This window comes from Cherax quadricarinatus, chromosome 6 (genome assembly GCF_038502225.1).
Source record: "Cherax quadricarinatus isolate ZL_2023a chromosome 6, ASM3850222v1, whole genome shotgun sequence".
NCBI lineage: Eukaryota > Metazoa > Arthropoda > Malacostraca > Decapoda > Parastacidae > Cherax > Cherax quadricarinatus.
This window is the reverse complement of record NC_091297.1, coordinates 31,119,381-31,142,437: the sequence shown is the minus strand read 5'-3', so window position 1 is coordinate 31,142,437 and position 23,057 is coordinate 31,119,381. Positions and strand designations below refer to the sequence as shown.

General features: G+C 47.3%; 1 protein-coding gene across 2 annotated transcripts in view; it reads left to right on the top strand.

Annotated features, from left to right (window-relative positions):
* LOC128694275 (organic cation transporter protein) overlaps positions 1–23,057 on the top strand; it is a 173,161-nt gene that overhangs the window by 81,067 nt on the left and 69,037 nt on the right. For both annotated transcript variants that reach the window (XM_070081238.1, XM_070081233.1), the window contains exons 3-6: positions 10,305–10,422; positions 11,074–11,263; positions 12,257–12,360; positions 13,407–13,561. In XM_070081238.1, the coding sequence (XP_069937339.1) occupies positions 10,305–10,422; positions 11,074–11,263; positions 12,257–12,360; positions 13,407–13,561 (567 nt within the window). The remainder of the gene's footprint in view (positions 1–10,304; positions 10,423–11,073; positions 11,264–12,256; positions 12,361–13,406; positions 13,562–23,057) is intronic.

Sequence of the window (23,057 nt, the reverse complement as noted above, 5' to 3'; positions counted from 1 at the left end):
CCTCCACAGTGGACGGGGACTGGCTGACCCCACGTGGAAGGAGGAGTTCCCGCTCAGCTCGGGCACAAGCAACCAGGGCCTTCAACAAATTCAAGGTTCCCAACTACGGGTTTGTAAGGTATCTGGAAGGTCTACCCCACCTCAAGTTCTGCTGTGAGTTCACTCTCAGGAACGAGGTTCTGTTCATTCCTCGGGACGAAGACTCTTACGAGGAGTTGAAGGGGCTGGTTGTGACCCATCCCAGCATGGTGGAACTGGTTGCTTCGGAGAAGGTGTACAAGGGGGTGCTCTTACACGTCCCTGTGCCCCTCCCACTGGATCCCATTTTGGAAGTGCCCAATATTGTCAAGGCGGAGCGACTCACTGCAACGGTGAACAAGGTGCCCACCCGCCAGGTGCTGATCCACCACAAAGGTCCACTTCCCACGCACCTGGACCTTTGGGTCTGGGGAAGATTCAAGACCCGACCATACCTGTCAGGCCCAGTACAATGCTTCAACTGTCAGGGGTTCAATCATATTGCAGCCACCTGCCAGCGAGAGAAGTGTGGTGTGTGCAGCAAGGCACACGACTCGAAGGACTGCATTGCAATCCTCAAACAGCCAAATGGCGAAGCCCTTCGGCCAGAGCCCAACTGTGCCAACTGCTCAAAGAGGCACCATGCCTGGAACCGGAGCTGTCCTGTGATGGTGCAGCACTGGCAGCAGGTTCGTCATTGGAACGACCCGACAGCCCCGATGCCACCCAGCCTTGGATCCGCCCAGCAACAGTCAGCATGGGCTCCAATCACGGTTCCCCGGATACCGCAGGAGGGCAATACCAGCGAGTTCCCAGCACTGGGCTCCCAGCGGTGGCATCAGGGGGCAGGCACTGGTTTGCAGCAGCGCGGTCAACTGCGGGGTCAGATGGCAAGGTGGCCAAGAAGACAGAATCATTGGAAAAAACAGCCACAGGTCAGGCACACTGCCCAGTAGGTCCCAGCTGGGCACCAACATTCCTTGCCATACCGCCAGCAGGCCTCTTCCCAAGGGCAGGCCCCCTACTGTGAGCGGCCAGAGTCAGGCAGAGGTTCCCCGCCGGGGGACCTGGAAGCCCATGGCCACTCAGGCCGGGCCCAGGGTGCACCCAGCTTATACTGCTGCAGTGTCGACAGCAACCCAGACATACCCAGTGACCCAGCCCCGACTCGACGGGTCGTCCAGCTCAATGCCTGCAGAGGTAATGGTCGAATCCTTTCCGGATCGACTGAAGAAAACCATCGGGGTCATCTCAGCGCTCCTCTGTCGCCTGCTGTCGTCGGCAGAGGACAGGGGCGCCTGCAGGCAGCTCCTGTCATGGATGCTGGGCATGGTCCTACTGGACAGGAAAGACTCAATGGAACTTCAAGCCATCATCCAGGAGTCCTTCCAGTCTGTGATGGAGGAGGCCCCAGAGTCGCCAACAATGGACGACGAGTCCCAGGCAGAGATGGAATCAGTGAGCCACCTCTGCGACCCTTGAAGATCCTCCAGTGGAACATTTGTGGGCTGCAGCGGAAAATTCACTTAGTGATTGAAGCTGCAGTTCAGGATGAGGTTGATGTCTTCCTGTTTCAGGAGACACTCACCGATTCGTCACGTCAAATGCAGCCACGTATTCCGGGATTCTCTGCCTACCTTCAGCGCCTGGAAGGGACTGGCAGGGGCACGGCAATCTATGTCAGGACCACTATCCCTCATTCAATCTCCACTGACCCCATCAACTGTGGGGAGGGCGTAGAGGTTCAGGCTGTCACCCTACACCTGGCGGATGGACCTCTCATGGTTTAAATATATTTACAGAAGCTCTCGGTACACCCTTGACATTTCAGAGGTGGCAGCACTCGCCCCACGGGAGGGTCTTGTTGTGGCTGGGGATGTCAATGCCCACCACCCAATACTTTCTTCTGTCTCTCCTACCAACGCAGCTGGGAGGCACCTTGCGGCTGTGCTGGAGGAGGTCCCTGAGATCGCCCTCCTCAATAATGGTGAGCCAACCCATCACTATGGTGGCCGCTTGGACGTCACACTCATCTCTAGGCGGTTGCTCTCGAGCGCGAGATGGGAGGTCCACCCCCGTCTCACCAGTGATCACTTTGCAGTGGTCACCACACTGATGGTCCAGCGGTGCCCGCTCCCAACACCTACCCCCAGATGGAATCTAAAAAAGGCCTACTGGCAGTGCTTCCATGAGGTCATTCAGCACTGGTGGGCAGAGTCTCCTCTTCCAGAAGACCCAGATGAGGCGGCTCAAAGCTTGCAGGTGGCCTTCACATGTGCAGCTGAGGCAGCAATACCTAAGATTACAGGCGGAGGGTCATATAAACGTGACTGGTGGTTTTACAACGAGGACATCAGGGAACAGAACCACCGCATCAATGTCGTACGCAAGATGCACAGGCGTAATCCCACGGTTGAGTCCATGTGTCTGCTCAGGGAAGTGGTGCGGCATGCACGCCATGTCTCACACAGGGTCCAGCAGGCTAAATGGCTCGAGTGGTGTGCCTCCTTCAGCTACTCCACCTTATCTGAGATTTGGACCAAGTTACGATTGGCCACTGGGCAGCGTCGCAGTGTGCCTCGGCTGCACCCAGACCCCGCAACGGAGGCAGAATGTCTGATGGACCTCTTCACCTCCAGAGCGGCCATGGCTCAACTGCCTCAGGATCTCCAGGACCTCCAAGCCACCCTCCTTCCTAGAAGGGTGATGGTGATCCAAGCGGCATGCCAGGCTAAGGACGTCATGGATGAAGACTTCACCGACCAGGAGCTCCAGGCAGCCTTCACATCTCATCGAGACACTGCACCGGGGCATGATGGTATCACTTATGGCATGATCACTCGGTCTGGCCATTCTGGACATTCAGCTGTCCTGGGGGTCGTCAACCAGACTTGGCAAGCTGGCAAACTCCCTGTTGTATGGAAGGAGGCTGACATCTTACCGATTCCTAAGCCTGGGGATCCTGGCAGTGTGAGACCCATCTCCCTCACCAGTTGCATCTCGAAGGTGTCTGAAAGGATGGTGTTGGAGCGCCTGAGGTGGAAGCTTGGCCCTCCTCATAAACACCTCTATGGCTTCACCAGAAGAGTGGGCACTTTCGAAAGCCTTACCACTCTACTGACCGGCATTGGGTCGGACGCCCAAGCCCACATTGTTGTCTTTCTTGGCCTCGAGAAAGCTTTTGAGCTAGCCAGTGCACCTGCCATCCTCTCACTCTTGGCCCGCAGGGGGATTAAAGGCAGGCTGCTTTCATGGCTTCGTTCCTATCTCCAGGACAGGTGGGCCCGGGTACGCTTCCAGGGGCATGCCTCTTCTCTCAAGACCCTGGACAACGGCACTCCACAGGGCGGGGTGCTTAGTCCCACCCTGTTCAATGTACTGATGCACCAGCTGGTGTGCCTGCCTTTCTCCAGAGGCACCATCCTCCTCAGCTATGCCGATGACCTGGCACTTGTCGTACCTAGGAAGCGCCGGCTTTTGCAGCGTGCCCAGGAGGACCTCGATCTGCTGGCTTCCATCTGCCGTCACTTGGGGCTCAAGATATCTGTGGCAAAATCCAAAGCCATGATCCTTCGCACCAAGGTGCCCAGTCAGAGGCTGTGGGTCCTGGGCATCGACCTGGAGTGGGTTCACAGTTATAGGTACCTTGGCATCTATATTGACAGGCACCTCACCTTCCAGAAACATGTGCGCCACATTAAAGAGAGGGCTCTGCAGAGGGTCAGGGCATTGAGTGCCATGGCCAACCCTAGGGTTGGGGCCAGCCTCGAGGTCATGAGGTTGTTCTACATCCAGGCAATACGTTCCCTCGTTGACTATGGGGCACTTGCTCTGGTTCACGCCAGACCCACAAACATCAAATCCCTCTGTGTCATCCAGAACACAGCTGTACGGGCCATGCTGGGGGCTCCTAGGTGGGCCAATGCAGTGGCTCTGAACCTTGAGGAGCAGCTACAGCCTCTTGAAGACAGGATCCAACTGGTAGCTGCCAAGAGGATTGCAAAATATCTCCGACTCCCAGGGGCTGACAAACTGATGAGAGATTTACGGGTCCACCAGGGACAGGTCATTCCACTGCATCCCGGCCGCCGATGGATGTGGTCGGTAGCAGATGCCACACAGAAGCTCTTGCCCATGACATTGCTCCAGGCGGGAGGCTGCGACAGACTGGCAGCGAGCTATACGGTGCCACCCCCTTGGGCACCAAAACTGTTTGCGGTGCGCTGGACAACCCTACCAGACAGCAAGAGGCATTGCACCCGGGACATTCTGCACCACCTTGCCTCGGCTAGCATTGTGGGTGCGGAAGGCCCAGGGTGTGTGCCATATTACACTGATGGCTCCAGAGACCCAGTGGCAGGCCACACAGCTGCTGGGATGTTCCACAGCAATCTGACAGCAGGTTGGCGCCTCCCAGACCATTGCACCATCCTCCAGGCTGAACTCTTTGCCATCCAACAAGCTCTGCAGCATGCTCTTGCAGACCATCAGCATCCCCCCATCATCCACGTTGATTCCAAGGCAGCGATCCAAGCGCTTATGCACAGAGAGCCAAAGGACAACATACACTTAATCACATCCATCTGGGGTAGCCTGCAGACTCTCATGGCCCAGGGTCGCAGGGCTACCATCAACTGGATCCCGAGCCATGTGGGTATCCCTGGCAATGATGCTGCAGATGAGGCTGCTAGGACTGCAACCCTCGAGGAACAGCCACGTGCTGCGATCTCCATCAGCCTCAGTCAGATTGTGCTGTGGGCTGCCGGTGCGGCCAGGCGCCCGTTCCCTGACCCTGGGGATTCACAGAGCCTCTGTTGGTATGTCAGGGCGACCCACAGGGTGCCCCCTCCAAGTATTCGGACACAGTCCAGAGAACTGAGGGTGCATATCCACCGCCTACGCTTAGGGTATCCCACCACTGCGCGGATTGTTGAAAGGGCACGAGAGGAGCTCTGTGCCCATTGTGACCGAATGGTTCCTCAGCCCTTGGTGCACTACCTGTTAGACTGCCCGGCTACGATGCCCCTTCGCCGTAGACACTTCCCAATGACCCCAGTAGGGCAGGCCCGAGAGGATGAGGCAGCACATCTTGTGTACTTAGCTGTCAGGGACTTGGAAACCTTACTTCCAGTCATTGCACGTCATCCGCCCCCTCCCCGCTGAAGTTGCTGCGAGGGCCTGCTTTGGGCCTCCATTGCACTGCACACCAGCCACTGTTAGTGCACACTAATGTTTGGTACGTCATCTGTCCATAGGGCCGGTGAGGTACCCCTCCCTTCCTGCTGAAGACCTGCCACGCAGGTGCAAGTAACGATAAACGTCACTTCCCTACCCGGGGAGCCAATGCCGGGTCACCAAAATGGAAGAGACCCGGGCCGGGATACCATACCGGCGAATCAAATAGAATAGAATAGGACAATTACATTTAATCACATCCATCCGGAGTAACCTGCAGACGCTCATGGCCCAGGGTCGCAGAGCCACCATCAACTGGATCCCGAGCCATGTGGGTATCCCCGGCAATGATGCAGCAGATGAGGCTGCTAAGACAGCAGCGCTTGAGGCACAGCCACATGCTGCAATCTCCATCAGCGGCAACCAGATTATGCTATAGGCTGCCATTGCGGCCAGTCGCCCACTCCCTGACCCTGGGGATTCACGGAACCGCCGCTGGTATGACAGGGAGACTCATCGGGCACCCCGTCCAAGTATTCGGATGCAGACCAGGGAGCTGCGGGTACATATCCGCTGCCTACACTTAGGGTATCCCACCACTGCACGGATAGTTAAACAAGCAAAAGAGGAGCTCTGTGCCCACTGTTACCAGATAGTTCCAAAACCCCTGGTGCACTACCTGTTAGACTGCCCAGCTACGGTGTCCCTTCGCCGCAGACACTTCCCAATGACCCCAATGGGACAGGTCCGGGAGGATGAGGCGGCACATCTAGTGTACCTAGCCATCAGAGACCTGGAGATGTCACCCCCTCCCGCTGAAGTTGCTGTGAAGGCCTGTTGAGGGCCTATGTTGCACTCCACACTAACCACCATTAGAGCAAACTAACTTTTGGGACATCATTTGTCCATAGAACCAGAGAGGAACCCCTCTTCTCACCGAAGGACTGCCACACAAGTAAGAGAAATAGAGATAAATGACACTTTCCTACCCGGGGATCCAATGCCGGGTCACCAAATTGGAAGAGACCCAGGCCGGGATCCATACTGGCAAATCACGTAGAAGAAGAACAAGGTTCGATTCACGGTGAGGGTAGAAACATTGGATGTGTTTCCTTACACCGGTTGTCTATGTTGCCCATCAGTAAAATGGGTACCTGGGAGTTAGTCAACTGGCGTGGGTCGCATCCTGGGACAAAAATTGACCTAATTTGCCTGAAATGCTCAGCATAACAAGTGGCTTTCTACATATTAGTACAATGGAACCTCAAATTTCGAACATATTGCTTATCAAACTCTTCGAAAATCGGCCATTTTTTTTGAACCATTTTTGTCCCTATTATCGAACTCGCCCCTATTTTCGAACCGCCGGGTGCCAGACCTGTCTGCCAGCCCACTCTGTCCGCATCCCTGCATCTCTATGAAATGTAGTTTTTTTGTGAATATTTTTGGTTTTCTGGAATGGATTAATTGTATTTCCATTATTTCTTATGGGAAACATTGCTTCACTTTTCAAACTTTTCAAATTTAGAACTAGCTCCTGGGATGGATTAAGTTCAAAATTTGAGGTTCCACTGCATGTTATTGATGTCAGCTAGACCTGTATACCATGTACATGTATTTGTAGAAATAAAGATTATTATTATTATTATTATTATTATATAGAAACCTGCTTGCTATGTAAAGGATTTTGGGCAAATTAGGTCAATTTTTTCCCAGGATGCTACTCACACCAGTCGACTAATGTGGCATGCAAAGAGTATGTAACCTTTATTCGGCGCATGTACACACCCTCATTGAAAGGCTATCTCCCCCAACCAGCGAACCAGCATTAAGGATCGGATGATGGGGCCCCGTTGTTCGATCAGTACCCAGGTTCAAGCCAATGAGAAGATGGTTTTAGCAATCACAGAGGTGTTGTAGGTACCATCCGCCTGTCTGCACTTATCATTCCCATTCTAGAGCTGGTTGAAGCACGATCTGCTCTCTAGTGGCTTCTATTCTGCCTTGCTTACCGTGGAGTGCACTAATACCTATTGTTGTACATAGTGTATATAGTGTACATACTTCTTTTCTTACTTGGTGAAGCATAATATAAGTCAAAAGTTTTTCTACTGTGTTTATTTTGCTCCCTTTACACCCAGGATAACAGACCTTTGGATTCCTGGTTTGTAATAACTAACACTCAGGTACCCATTTTATACTGATGGGTAAACATAGACAAAGGTGTAAGGAAACACGCCCAATGTTTCAACCCTTGCTGGGAATCGAACCCGTGCCCTGAACGTGTGAAGGGAGAGCGTTGCCAACCAGGCCATGGGCCACCTTCATCATAAATTTACTCGGATCTTAACCAGGAGGGCTATTACCCCAAGATAACCCAAGGAAGTCCAGAGTGAGGCTTTGGACATCTTTCCCAGGATGCGACGCACAACAGTCGGCTCACACTAACTTGTTCAGCTATGAAAACTTAGGGGACCAGTCCCTGGATCCTTTATGTACCTCTGTAATCTTTTGATTACCGCCCACAGGATTGGTATGGGGTGCATAATAAAGATAAACTGAAAGCTCACACCCAGGTACCTATTTCGTTTTATGAACAGGGTCAGTAGGTGAAAAGAAACAAGGAGACCCCGTGGCCTGGCTGGGGAATCCAGGTTCGATTCCCGGGAGCGTTGGGAACACTGGACGAGTTTCCTTACTCTTATTCACCCAGCAAGTAGGTATCTAGGTGTTAGTCGACTGGTGTGGGTCGCATCCTGGGGGACAAGATTGAGGACCCCAGTGGAAATAAGACAGATAGTCACTAGACAACGGACTTCCTGTCTTGGGTTATCATGGGTGGCTAACCCTTCGAACAAAATCTCATCTTATCCCGTCTCTGGAACAGAGGATTACAATTTATAGTTTTATCTCAATGGAATTTTTATACAATTCAATAATATTGCATTGAGCAAACATAAGCATTGCTTTTTAATTCTCCTTAAAAGTTAAAAAAAAGGAACATAACGCCTTTCTTAAATCAGACTGATAATTGTGAGGATTGAATGTTTATAAACAATCTGTTCGAGTCTGCCTTCGAAACTGTTAGAATGCGTTTTCTCTGTTTATTCTGTGTAATTTGCCAGGAATTTGCGCATGTAACGATAACGTGTCGACTTAAGTTGTATAAATGAATAACAACTGTCATCCGCATGTAAAGAAAATAAAAAAAATAATATAAAGGAATATTAATTAACAAAGTATTAATTGTGAACGAGTTTCTTACATCTCAGACTGATGTTCAATTCAAATTCAAAGTTTATTCTCTATAAGGATTACAATGCTGAGTTTACAGAAATTTGGTTATTGTGTGGTTTACATGTAGTAAAATTGTGATTACAGAGTGTACCACTAGAACGCTTAGCATGGCTAGGCATTTCGGGCAGACTTAGTTTTATTCTTAATTGTAAAATATTACAAATTATGAGGTAAGTTGGTATTATGGCTAAGTGACTAAATACTAGTTTGTGAGTTTAGCAATATGAATGCTTTTGTTTTGGCACAGTACATAGTTTCAGTATTGGAGTATCACAGGATTCATTATTTTATGATTGAGATTAATATTTCTGTTTATGGTCAAATGGGTGAGTGTAAGTGTGAACCACCAGGTTGTATTCGTGTAGTTAGTTGACGGGGTGTATCAGGGAGATAAGATGTTTTCTAATGGTAGTTTTGAAGGTGATGAATGTGTCTGCAGTTCTAGAGTTCTCAGGTAGGGTATTCCAGATTTTAGGGCCTTCGACATACATTGAATTTTTGTAAAGGTTTAGTCAGACACGGGGAATGTCGTAGAGATGTTTGTGTCTGGTGTTATGTCTGTGGGTTCTGTCACAACTATCAAGAAAGCGTTTTAGGTCAAGGTTGATATTAGAGTTTAAGGCCCTGTAGATGTAGATTGCACAGTAGTAAGTGTGGATGTACTGAACTGGGAGTAAGTTTAGGTCTATGAAGAGTGGGGGGGGGGGGTGTTGCCAGGGATGGGATTTAGTGATTATTCTTACTGCAGCTTTTTGTTGGGTTATTATTGGCTTTAGGTGTGTTGCTGCAGTTGATCCCCAAGCACAAATAGCATAGGTGAGGTATGGATAAATAAGTGAGTGGTATAGTGTGAGAAGGGCATTTTGCGGCACGTAGTATCGTATCTTGGAGAGGATCCCAACCGTTTTAAATATTTTCATCACCTGGTAGAGGCTTGCGAGCTTTTTAGTATATGGCACAAAGAAGAGTAATTTTTTTGAGATGGGGGGGGGGGATTAGTTTCTCTTGTAACTGTTTTATACTGGGTTTTCTTTCCTTGCTTGAAAGACTAATAAATATGTTGAGGCACCTCGGTTTAGTCAACATAATCATGGGTACTGACCGGTAACTCTCAGAAACATCAATGAAAATACCACTTATTTTAGTTTATTACTTTGATCAGAGTTATAATGTACATATGATACATGTGTAGGTTTTCTATACATCTTAAACTTCAACGATTTCTCTAGCTTCTAAATACTACAGAAATTAAAAAAATGGTAGAGTTTCTAGTGAAGACAAGTCTTACTGGTGCGACGTTAAATGGAGTACACAGGGTAGATAGCCATAATTTATCGTCAGTGCCTTGCATAATTTAGTGTTTATGGCAATCACTGTATAAATGTATATTAGTCTAGAAAACAGTGGTTAACTTATCCCGAAACGCCTTTTAAGGTTTCCAGAAGAAGAGTTGTTCAGTGCGGAGTTAATCTGTCCATTGTTTTGTGATTTTTTTTCTTTATAAACCTCTTAGTGCAAGAACTTTACTAGATAATAATAAAGTCGTGTCCATTTATGAGTTATGAATACACAAATAACTTGAACATAGGAGAGAACAGCTCACGACTTGGACCATTGACACGAGGTTCACGTCCGACCGAAATGTTGAGTTTCTCTCTCCTGTGTACCGCTGAGCTGTGTGTTGTTCCAGTCACAGTATTGTTTCTTTTTGTTCTTTATGAGTGATGAAATTCGTTAAAATGATATAAATTCGGTGCCAACAAAATATAATGACCAGTAATATTTTTAATATATTTAAAATCTAATTTCAACAGTGGCGATGATCCTGCCATCTCACCTGATTGGATCACCTCTAGTGAGCGCTCCTGTGCCTTTCCGATGCTTCACTGATGCTCTCTCACTTGACGATTGGCCACAGTCACTCCCATATAGGTAACTCAAGATTTTCACTCTAATATAATGTTTTCTTGCCCAGGTAGCTAGCTAAATGAACCTGTCCTCACTGGGATATATATAATAATATACTTAACATACTAAGCACATAGTGTATATATAATACAGTTGAGTTACTTGTGAAGTTGTAAACATCTAACCCAAAAATATGTATAGAATTAGGTGGTTATAATTATAACCTTAATTTTTAAAGGGGTGGATGGGTAAGCCAGCGGAAGGCCTCGGTCAGATGACCAAAAGCTCCAGCTGCAGATCATCATATGATGATCCGCAGCTCCAAGACTCTGACACAAAACAAAGCACTCTTCCTTTCGTTCATGTGATCGATTAGAATCAATCTAAGTAACATTGCTGAGGGTAGTGTGAGAAATTATATGGGTGAATTTCACAGGTACAGTCCTGAATTAATATTTCACTTGCATAATTGGAGAGAGCTCTGGCACTGCTATAGTTGTACCTCGGAGGCAGGTGGGACTTTTAACGACGAGGCCCCTGATCGTTAAACCCTTAGCACCTGGTTTGCTGGTTGGGAGGCAGCCTATATGGGTGTGTGACATACACCGAATAAATTGTAATATACTCTTAGCATGCCACAACTGTCATCATTTTTAATTATCTTTCTTGGTCAAGAGAGGGGAAAGAGACAATGAACAGCACACGGAAGTACTTCAACGGCCGGTGTCTAGAGCTCAGCAACCTCTCGGTCACTCAGGAAGACACACCAGCTCACCGCACCTTCTTCCGTCACAGGACATACATGTCTTCCTGTCCATACATTGAATACGACAACACCATCTTCTCTGCAACTATCGTCTCTGAGGTCTGAATAATCTAGCAGCATAGTGCAATACATTTTTCTTTTAAGATTTTGCTAATTTTTTCCTTTGAAATGCAGTTTAGAGAACAAGTTTAAGTCATGAAATCGTGATAACACGATTACTAACCACGGAACGGGTGGGGTTAAACCTGTGGCGAGTGAGTCGTAAAACTCCAAGTCAGTGTATAGCCTATAAATATACTTAGTTGGATGAGTGTTATTGTAGCCAGCTGGCCCAGTGGTTTGACATCTCACTTGCCATGGGTTCTAACCACACCGTTCCGTGGTAAGTTTGATCATTCATCCATCTTCTCTGTAATTGTCTTGTCGCTAAGATTTAAATCTACCGGCAGAGTGAAGTACTTTTTTTTCATTAAGATAGTACTCAAATTTTACATTAAAATGTAGTTTAAGGAGCAAGATTGTTTAAATTTTATGTGCAACTCTGCGCCATCCGAGAAAGATATCCCTGGATTCCATAACCCCATCTCCCTGTGCCTCAGTGCACGCGATTGGAATAGTGCAGAGTGCGGTATAAGGTGATAATGCAGTTGAATAATAGTGCTGAAAATTTGGAGGGAGTCAGAAGAGGCATTTACAAATCATCATATGGAAACTAATCTCCTAAGTTTATACAATAAAACATTTATAGGCATAAAGTCATTCAGAATTACAATAAAGTAACAATCTAGACCCCAGAGTGGAAACTGACTGTGACTGTGACTAGATTCTAGATTATCATTATATCAAAGGTGTATAATGATAGCATAATAAATAAGTAACATGTGCAACAAAGCTGCAAAGCAGGCAATAGTCCATGTGCAACACAAGTGTTGCACATGGACTTATTCACCTTTGCAGATTATGTCCGAAATGCTCTGCATAACTAAGAGCTTTCTGCATGCACACTCAGCTGTCACCTGTCTCTCTACAACCATTGTATCGTGTTGAAATAAAACCTTAATGTTTAATGTGTAACTACATGTGCTGTTTCAGTTTCACCTGGTGTGTGATGAGCTACACCTGCAACCCTTCTACCAGATGTTGTTTAATGTGGGCGGGATACTTGGCAGCTTCATAGGTGGCCACATTGGAGACAGGTGAAATAACATTTATTTACTTGAGGAAAATCTTGAAGTAGTATTTTTATTCTTTTTACAAGTATTGCATCGTTCATAGCCTTCTGTTAGGTCTTATATGTTCTAGGCATCTGGTGTGCAAGTGAGCCATATGTGTTTTAATACGTCTCATATGTTCTAGTAAGCCTCAGGTGTTCTAGTAGGCCTCAGTGTTCTAATAGGCCTCAGTTGTTCTAGTTGGTCTTCGTGAATGACGTATTAGAACGAGTGGTTGACAATAATGACCGCTGGAGTCACCCTATTTATAACCTAAACACTTAACCTAACTTAACCTTACTAATCGTAGTTCCTGGCATGTAGCAGGCCGGCAGGCAGCCGGCAGTAACGGCCTCGTTGATCAGGCAAGCACTAAACAAGCCTGGCCGACGGCTGGGCTGCGAGATTTGGAAAGCTGTCGAAACCTTTCAGGGGTATATCAAAGGCAGGGAAAAAGGAGAGTAAATGTACCATGAAAGTTTCTGCAGTCACTGGAAGAGGGAGTCGCCGCTGATACAGACATCTCACAGAAGCTTCTAATCTCAGTGGAACAGCGTTGCACCTGCTACATGCCAGGACCACGGTTCAAGTCCCCGTCTGTTTTTCTGTATATTCATTGGCAGTCGTTCTTTACCACTCATTTTAATTTATACTTGTGTGTGTGTATGTGTGTGTGTGTGTGTGTGTGTGTGTGTGTGTGTGTGTGTGTGTGTGTGTGTGTGTGTGTGTACTCACTTAGTTGAGGTTGCAGGGGTCGAGTCCGAGCTAATGGCCCCGCCTCTTCCTGGTCGCTACTAGGTCACTCTCCTTGAACCGTGAGCTTTATCATACCTCCGCATACTCCAATATGGGCCTAACGTACACGGTGTACAGGGTTCTGAACGATTCCTGTGTGTGTGTGTGTGTGTGTGTGTGTGTGTGTGTGTGTGTGTGTGTGTGTGTGTGTGTGTGTGTGTGTGTAACACCGGGCTCGTTAAAAAAAAAACTTGTCAGTTTTTTTGCCCTAAACTATAGGATGTGCTTATTTCCAGGTTTGGTCGCAGACGAGCAGTGCAGATTGGTTGCATTGCCAACATCCTGTCAGTTCTTGGCACCACTCTAGTACCAGTCTACTCATTCATTCTGGTGATGAGAATCATCACAGGTTGTACTTGTATTGGAACGCTCATCCCCGCCTGGAACATGGGTAAGATAGTTATATATGAACTCTGACACACATTTAATGTATTTTTCGTATTTCTAATGAATTAGTTGTTTAGGTTATTAAGTTTTTAAAGCCAGTCAATTAAGCGAGAGTCGCCAGTCACGAATAATTATATAGTGGAATATAAGGATTAGAATAAGCTCAACTGTATTCATACCTAGAGATATTCATTCTAGTACATGAGTGATCGACACCATGTCCAGCCCTTCTAGAGCAGGGTAGGTGCCTGAGCCAGAGCTTGCAGCTCACAAGACTGTCATTCCCATTAGCCCCCCTGGGGCGGGGATGGCAGACCAGAGAGGCCTAGCTTGTGGCTAGGCCTGGGGACAGTTGGTCCCAAAGATGAGGAGGTACTTGTGCCTCCTCCCATGGGAGACTTAGGTCTCAGATACTCCCTACACAGGGAGCCAAGGCCGGGCCACCACTTGGAAAAGGCCCGGGCCGGGAGAATACCGGCGAATCTTTAATAATAAGTAATAAAGTACATGAGTATACGACTGACATGTGTGTATTTTGACCGTATCTGGAAATAATTATAAGAATAAAATACAAGTAAATAGTGACAATGAAAAGGGTAATTTTTAAGCCATTATAAAATTTAGTTGATCTCACGATGAGTGGCACTTAAAACTATACCAGGAGGGATGGTGGGAGAATGGTAGGTAGGTAGGAAGGGAAGGATGGGGGAGAGAGAGGTAGGTAAGTAGGTACGCACGTAGGGAGGGACGGGGGGAGAGGTAGGTAAAGACGGAGTGAGGGAGGCAGTTGCAATGCAACTTGGATATTCATTATTCCTTAGCTGTGAAAAAATAAGTAGAGCAACTTCCTGCCTCTCTGCAGGGCAGACCAGACCCGCTGGTTATGTTTGTTTCTCGGTGCACCTTTCCCTTCCGAGCGACAAAGCTCATCCCAGGAGAATGGATCCTAGGGACTCCACACACACACACACACACACACACACACACACACACACACACACTCGTGGAGGAGTCACGCAGTTTGAGCTCGTGTTTTGGTGGTAATTTCTGACTGTACCATAAGGAATAGTGTGGGATATAGGTGTGTGCACGCATTAGAGTGAATATAATCACTTAAGCCCCGAAAAAAGGAAATATAAGTGATCACAGAAAAGCAATTTAGTAAATAGTGACAGTTACTATGTGGGGGCTGTTGGAAGGAAGGTGAACGGTTGTGTCAGCCCTAAATAGTGTTGCCATAATAACGCAGTGGGGTATTTGAAGAATAAGTGCGACTCAAGATCAGGGAGATAAAAGATATGTATAGATGTGTCAGTAAATACAGTGAGTGAAAAAAAAATAGATGAGCTAGAGACCACAGTGCCTACAGGAAGTTAGTGGAAAAATTACCGAGAAGCATCAAGCATTTGCATACTGGGACCCAGGAGGACGACAACATTACTCCACTGCCAGCCGCAAGTAATATTCACCTAGTTTGAGTTGCATGGGGTCAGCACCAGTCTCTAGCTGGAAATTGGGGGTCACTCTCCTCGAGCAATCAGAATTAGAATAAGCAGCATTTACTGGCATTTCATAGAATTTATTGAGGTTTAGGAGAGTTAAGCAGTTAATGATAGATAGCCTAGTATGAGAGGTAGCCTAGCAAAGCCTAGCATACAGAATTGAACGTAATTTTAGGCACAAGATAGTACAGTGGGAACCAAGAGATTGGGTACATCTGCAAAACATGTGTAGTACATACGAGGGAAATAAGGACTGCTTACATAAACACACGCATACACACACACATACACACACACACAACACACACACACACACACAACACACACACACACACACACACACACACACACACACACACACACACACACACACACACACACACACACAGCCCCTTGTAAGACTGAGATGATCAGAGACTTGGTGGACAGTGTCAACAGTTCTTGCTAGAGTGTCTCACAAGGAGGCAGATATTACACACACATACACACACACACACACACACACACACAGACACAGGCACACACACACAGACGTAGTGTAGTGGGTCACAAGCGCCAGACTCCGAGAATCTTAGTGCTTTTAGGGCGTGTTTTAGCAGCTAGAAGCAACCAGTGTTAGTGACAACGTCAGTGAACAACCCTACAAGTGATAACCAAAGTATTAGCAAAAATAAATAAAGTAAAGGTGAGAGAAAGCCTGAAATTATACAACAAAATTTCAAAGTGCCAGTTCGTTGAGGCCTAGTTGGCACTTGTTGCCACATTGTTACACATATACAAAGTACAAAGCGAGTGACTAAAGAGAAAAGATCAAATAGAATTAAGAGAGGTTGGCTAACTACAAACTGTGATGTAGCACACAGCGTGAACAAGCTAGCCAGAAAGGGGATATATATATATATATATATATATATATATATATATATATATATATATATATATATATATATATATATATATATATATATATATATATATATATATATATATACATACATATACATAAATATATATAAGCAGAGGTGGTGGCAGCAGTAGGCCTGAGGAAGTAGCGCCGCCATAACAGGTTGGGTGTCATCACAAATAAGCAGTGTACTTACCAAAAGTGAAGTGTAAATTATAAAAGTAGCAGTATACAAGTGATAAGTGTGGTAAATGAGGACTCAAAAGGGCAACGAGAAAAGAATAGCTGAAGAAGTCAGCGGCGGAAGGGCGAGGTGCACGAGTCATCGTACAGCGAGCATCGTACAGCGAGCATCGTACATTAGGCATCTGGATGGACGTCCCCTCTGAGGAGTAACGTACAAATCACCTGTTTGTGGTTGGCGGGAAGTTTTGAGTGGTAGAGCCGGCCCTGCGATCACTGGTAGCTGGCTATCACAAACCCTGCTCCAGAGGGAGTATCATACACACAACACCTAGCAGTAGTAGGAAGATAAAATTTGTAGGAGCAAGGAATAGGCAGGAGGATTAAGTCGTGGCTAATGGGACTACAGCCTTGACAACAGTTTCGAGAGATAATGTTTTAGGACACAAAGACAGTACAATCTGAGAAGCAAGTATTGGGTACACATGTAGTAAAAGGTAGTACATAACTGGGTGAAAGAATGACTTGTTAACACACGCTAGTATTATAATTATTAGAATTACTCTGAGTGTTAATGGTATCTTATTAGTATTACGGATACACAGGGGTGAATTGTATTTCTGGGACATATAAACAACTGACGTGCTCACACACACACACACACGCGCGCACACACATACACTCGGGGCCAGGAGCTGGGTCTCGACCCCTGAAACCACAACTAGGTGAGTACACACAGCTGATCCTTGGAATTTGACCGCGTCCCCTCACCCCCCCCACACACCTTTTCCTCCCCCACAGACCTTTCCCCTCCCCCGCTCTTGCCTTCACTCCCTCCTCCCTCCTATCTTTCCCTCCCTCACGTTTCTCTCTCTCATAGCCTTTTTCCTCCCCTTCCCCCTATTCTTTCTTTCTCTCTTTCTCTCTCTCTCTCTCTCTCTCTCTCTCTCTCTCACTCTCTCTCTCTCTCTCTCTCCCTCACTCCCTCACTCCCATAACCCTATCTCTCACCCTCCTCTCTCTCTATAGGCTTCTCTCTCCATCTCTCCATTTCTCTCTCTCATAGCCTTTTCCCTCGCCCTCCTTTCTCCCTCTCTCTCTCTCTCTCCCTCTCCCTCTCCCTCTCTTTCTCCCTCTCTCTACCCTTTCTCTCCCCCCTCACATTTCTCTCTCTCTCCCCCTTGGTCTTATCCCTCACCCCCATACTCTCTCCTCTCTCTCCCTCTTTCTACCCTTTCTCTCTCCTCTCTCTCCCTCTTTCTACCCTTTCTCTCTCCCCCTCGCACCCTCTCCCTCCTCTAGCCTTCTGTCTGTGGTAAAAAAAAAAAAAAAAAAAAAAATGGGTGGCCCTAGAGGACGGAAAACCAGAGATCTGGTAGACGAACCAGGGAGGAAAGACTGGGAGTTAGAGCTCCAAAAAAGGGAGGAAGAGTGGGGAAGGAAGATAGTAGAGCTTGGTAAGAAAATGGAGGAGCAGATAGCTGAAGAGTACAGGAAGTGGGAAGTACAGGTCCTAGCAGCAGAAGCTAGGATACAGTGCTTAGAAGAGAAACTGCAAAGCCTGAAACAGATTAGAGAGACAAATGACAATTCAGATGTGACATCAGGAAATTCAATGTCAGGCGCAGACAAGGGGACGGTAAGCAACAACGGAGACATGCCGTACACGAAGGCCCTATCAGACCCACGTGGGGCCAGGGATAAGACGAGGAGCACACTAAGATCAAATGACAGGTCCGAAGACAATGAAGGTATGCTATATGCAGAGATTCTAACAGCCAACTGCAGTAGCAAGGGACAGCTGGTCAGGAAAGACAGTTCACTGAGAATAGAAGTTTCAGATATGACAGGGACTGAAGGCAAGAACATGTCAATGGAAGGAAATAAAATGCCTCAGAGGAAGCAGATGGAGACTCAGTGGGAGGAGGAAAGGGTGAGGTCAGTTTTTGTGTACGGGCTCCAAGAAGCCAAGGGGGACAACTTTGAAGAAATAAAACAGGAGGAGAAAAAAATGATTGAAGGCATCATGAAAACAATAGGTGAGGGCGATATGACCCAGGTGACAAATTTTCAGAGAATTGGGTGGTTTGCGAGTAGAAGGATACGGCCTGTCAGAGTAACTTTCAAGGAAGAATCAGTTCGAACCAGGATTCTGCAAGAGAAAGCAAGACAGAGGGACAAAGAGGGGTACCAGAGAGTATACCTCGACCACTACAGAACACAAGAAGAAAGGACTACACTGAAAGAGAGGGTACAGAGACACAAGGAGGAACGAGAGGCAATGACGAAAATGAGCAGGACCCAGACACAGAAGGAAGGGCAAACACACCCCACAGAATCTCCCACCAAAAGACTCCAACCGCGACATTCCTAACGCAACTGAGCAACCTATACTACAACCCACTCACTGTTCCCTCTGCCACCAACCCCCATATCACAAACCTCACCCCAACAGCTGTCCCTTATGGGCATTCTGACCCCACCCCCATCATCACAAACCCCACCTACACCACAGCCCCATATAGGCCCCCACCAAGGCTCTCGCTCCCCCAACACCAATATTCTTGCATGACCACAATGATAGAAAAGAAACTGAAAGTTTGGTACACAAACGCGGATGGAATAACGAATAAACATGAGGAGTGGAACGAAAGAATCAGTGAAAAATCCCCAGACATCATAGCAGTCACAGAAACAAAACTCGCTGAGACAATAACAGACACAATCTTCCCAACAGGATATCAGATCCTGAGGAAAGATAGAAGGAGTAGAGGGGGAGGAGGGGTGCACTGCTCATAAAACACCGATGGGGATTTGAGGAAATGGAAGGCATGGACATGATTGGAGAAAGAGACTACATTGCAGGTACAATTCAATCCGGAGAACATAAAGTAGTCATTGGAGTGATGTATAACCCACCACAGAACTGCAGGAGGCCAAGAGAGGAGTACGAAGAAAACAACAGGGTGATGGTGGACACACTGGCTGAGGTGGCAAGAAGAGCTCACTCGAGCAGAGCAAAGTTACTGGTAATGGGCGATTTCAACCACAGGGAGATTGACTGGGAAAACCTGGAGCCACATGGGGGTCCCAAAACATGGAGAGCCAAGATGATGGATGTGGTACTTGAAAACCTCATGCATCAACATGTCAGGGACACAAACAGAGAGAGAGGGGAGGATGAGCCAGCAAGACTGGATCTTGTGTTCACCCTGAGCAGTTCAGACATTGAGGACATCACTTACGAGAGGCCCCTTGGAGCTAGCGATCATGTGGTTCTGACTTTTGATTATATAGTAGAGTTAGAAGTGGAGAAGGTAACAGGAACTGAAGGGGACAGGCCAAACTATAAAAGGGGGGACTACACAGGTATGAGAAACTTCCTGCAGGAGGTTTAGTGGGACAGAGAAATGGCAGGAAAATCAGTAAACGAGATGATGAAATATGTGGCAACAAAGTGCAAGGAGGCAGAGGAAAGTTTTGTTCCCAAGGGAAACAGAAATAATAGGAAGACCAAAACGAGTCCTTGGTTTACCCGAAGGTGTAGGGAGGCAAAAACTAAGTGCAACAGAGAATGGAAAAGGTACAGGAGGCATAGGACCCAGGAAAACAAGGAGATTAGTAGAAGAGCCAGAAACGAGTATGCACAGATAAGGAGGGAGGCCCAGCGACAGTATGAAAACGACATAGCATCGAAAGTCAAATCTGACCCGAAACTGCTGTATAGCCACATTAGGAGGAAGACAACAGTCAAGGACCAGGTGATAAGGCTGAGGAAAGAAGGTGGAGAACTCACAAGAAACGATCAAGAGGTATGTGAGGAGCTCAACACGAGATTTAAGGAAGTATTTACAGTAGAGACAGGAAGGACTCTGGGGGGACAGATCAGATGGGGACACCAGCAAGGAATACACCAACAAGTGTTGGACGACATACTTACAGATGAGGAGGAGGTGAAGAAACTGCTAAGGGACATCGATACCTCAAAGGCAATGGGACCGGACAACATCTCCCCGTGGGTCCTTAGAGAGGGAGCAGATATGTTGTGCGTGCCACTTACCACAATCTTCAACACGTCCCTGGAAACTGGGCAACTACCTGAGGTATGGATGATGGCAAATGTAGTTCCCATTTTTAAAAAAAGGAGACAGAAAAGAGGCACTAAACTATAGACCTGTGTCATTGACGTGTATAGTATGCAAAATTATGGAGAAGATTATCAGGAGGAGAGTGGTGGAGCACCTGGAACGGAACAAGAGTATAAATGCCAACCAGCACGGATTCATGGAAGGCAAATCCTGTGTCACAAACCTTCTGGAGTTTTATTATAAAATAACAGAAGTAAGACACGAGAGAGGGGTGGGTTGATTGCATCTTCTTGGACTGCAATAAGGCCTTTGACACAGTTCCTCACAAGAGATTAGTGCAGAAGCTAGAGCATCAGGTGCATATAACAGGAAGGGCACTGCAATGGATCAGAGAATACCTGACAGGGAGGCAACAACGAGTCATGGTACGTAATGATGTATCACAGTGGGCACCTGTGACGAGCGGGGTCCCACAGGGGTCGGTCCTAGGACCAGTGCTATTTTTGGTATATCTGAACGACATGATGGAAGGGTTAGACTCAGAAGTGTCCCTGTTTGCAGATGATGTGAAGTTAATGAGGAGAATTAAATCTGATGAGGACCAGGCAGGACTTCAAAGAGACCTGGACAGACTGGACACCTGGTCCAGCAAATGGCTTCTCGAATTTAATCCTGCCAAATGCAAAGTCATGAAGATAGGGGAAGGACACAGAAGGCCACAGACAGAGTATAGGCTAGGTGGCCAAAGACTGCAAACCTCACTCAAGGAGAAAGATCTTGGGGTGAGTATAACACCGAACATGTCTCCGGAAGCACACATCAATCAGATAACTGCTGCAGCATATGGGCGCCTGGCAAACCTGAGAACAGCATTCCGATACCTTAGTAAGGAATCGTTCAAGACACTGTACACCGTGTATGTCAGGCCCATACTGGAGTATGCAGCACCTGTTTGGAACCCGCACTTGATAAAGCACGTCAAGAAACTTGAGAAAGTACAAAGGTTTGCGACAAGGTTAGTTCCAGAGCTAAGGGTAATGTCCTATGAAGAAAGATTAAGGGAAATCGGCCTGACGACACTGGAGGACAGGAGGGTCAGGGGAGACATGATAACGACATATAAAATACTGCGTGGAATAGACAAGGTGGACAAAGACAGGATGTTCCAGGGAGGGGACACAGAAACAAGAGGCCACAATTGGAAGATGAAGACACAAATGAGTCAGAGAGATATTAGGAAGTATTTCTTCAGTCATAGAGTTGTAAGGCAGTGGAATAGCCTAGAAAATGACGTAGTGGAGGCAGGAACCATACACAGTTTTAAGACGAGGTTTGATAAAGCTCATGGAGCGGGGAGAGAGAGGGCCCAGTAGCAACCGGTGAAGAGGCGGGGCCAGGAGCTAAGACTCGACCCCTGCAACCACAAATAGGTGAGTACAAATAGGTGAGTACACACACACACACACACACACACACACACACACACACACACACACACACACACACACACACACACACACACACACACACACACACACACACACACACACACACACACACACACACACACACACACACACACACACACAAACACACACACTCATACACCCACTCATACACAAACTCATACACACACACACAAAAAAAAAAAAAAAAAAAAACTGGAGGACCAAGCAGGGATAACAGGGAAGGCACTACAATGGATCAGGGATTACTTGTCAGGAAAACAGCAGCGAGTCATGGTACGTGGCGAAGTGTCAGAGTGGGCACCTGTGACCAGCGGGGTCCCGCAGGGGTCAGTCCTAGGACCAGTGCTGTTTCTGGTATTTGTGAACGACATGACGGAAGGAATAGACTCTGAGGTGTCCCTGTTTGCAGATGACGTGAAGTTGATGAGAAGAATTCACTCGATCGAAGACCAGGCAGAACTACAAAGGGATCTGGACAGGCTGCAGACCTGGTCCAGCAATTGGCTCCTGGAGTTCAATCCCACCAAGTGCAAAGTCATGAAGATTGGGGAAGGGCAAAGAAGGCCGCAGACGGAGTACAGTCTAGGGGGTCAGAGACTACAAACCTCACTCAAGGAAAAAGATCTTGGGGTGAGTATAACACCAGGCACATCTCCTGAAGCGCACATCAACCAAATAACTGCTGCAGCATATGGGCGCCTAGCAAACCTCAGAACAGCATTCTGACATCTTAATAAGGAATCATTCAGGACCCTGTACACCGTGTACGTTAGGCCCATATTGGAGTATGCGGCACCAGTTTGGAACCCACACCTAGCCAAGCACGTGAAGAAACTAGAGAAAGTGCAAAGGTTTGCAACAAGACTAGTCCCAGAGCTAAGAGGTATGTCCTACGAGGAGAGGTTAAGGGAAATGAACCTGACGACACTGGAGGACAGGAGAGATAGGGGGGATATGATAACGACATACAAAATACTGAGAGGAATTGACAAGGTGGACAAAGACAGGATGTTCCAGAGATTGGACACAGTAACAAGGGGACACAGTTGGAAGCTGAAGACACAGATGAATCACAGGGATGTTAGGAAGTATTTCTTCAGCCACAGAGTAGTCAGTAAGTGGAATAGTTTGGGAAGCGATGTAGTGGAGGCAGGATCCATACATAGCTTTAAGCAGAGGTATGATAAAGCTCACGGCTCAGGGAGAGTGACCTAGTAGCGATCAGTGAAGAGGCGGGGCCAGGAGCTCGGACTCGACCCCCACAACCTCAACTAGGTGGCTACATCGAACACAGACAACAGGTCCGAAGGAAGCATGGAAACTAAACTGTATGCAGAGGTCCTGTCAAACCCAC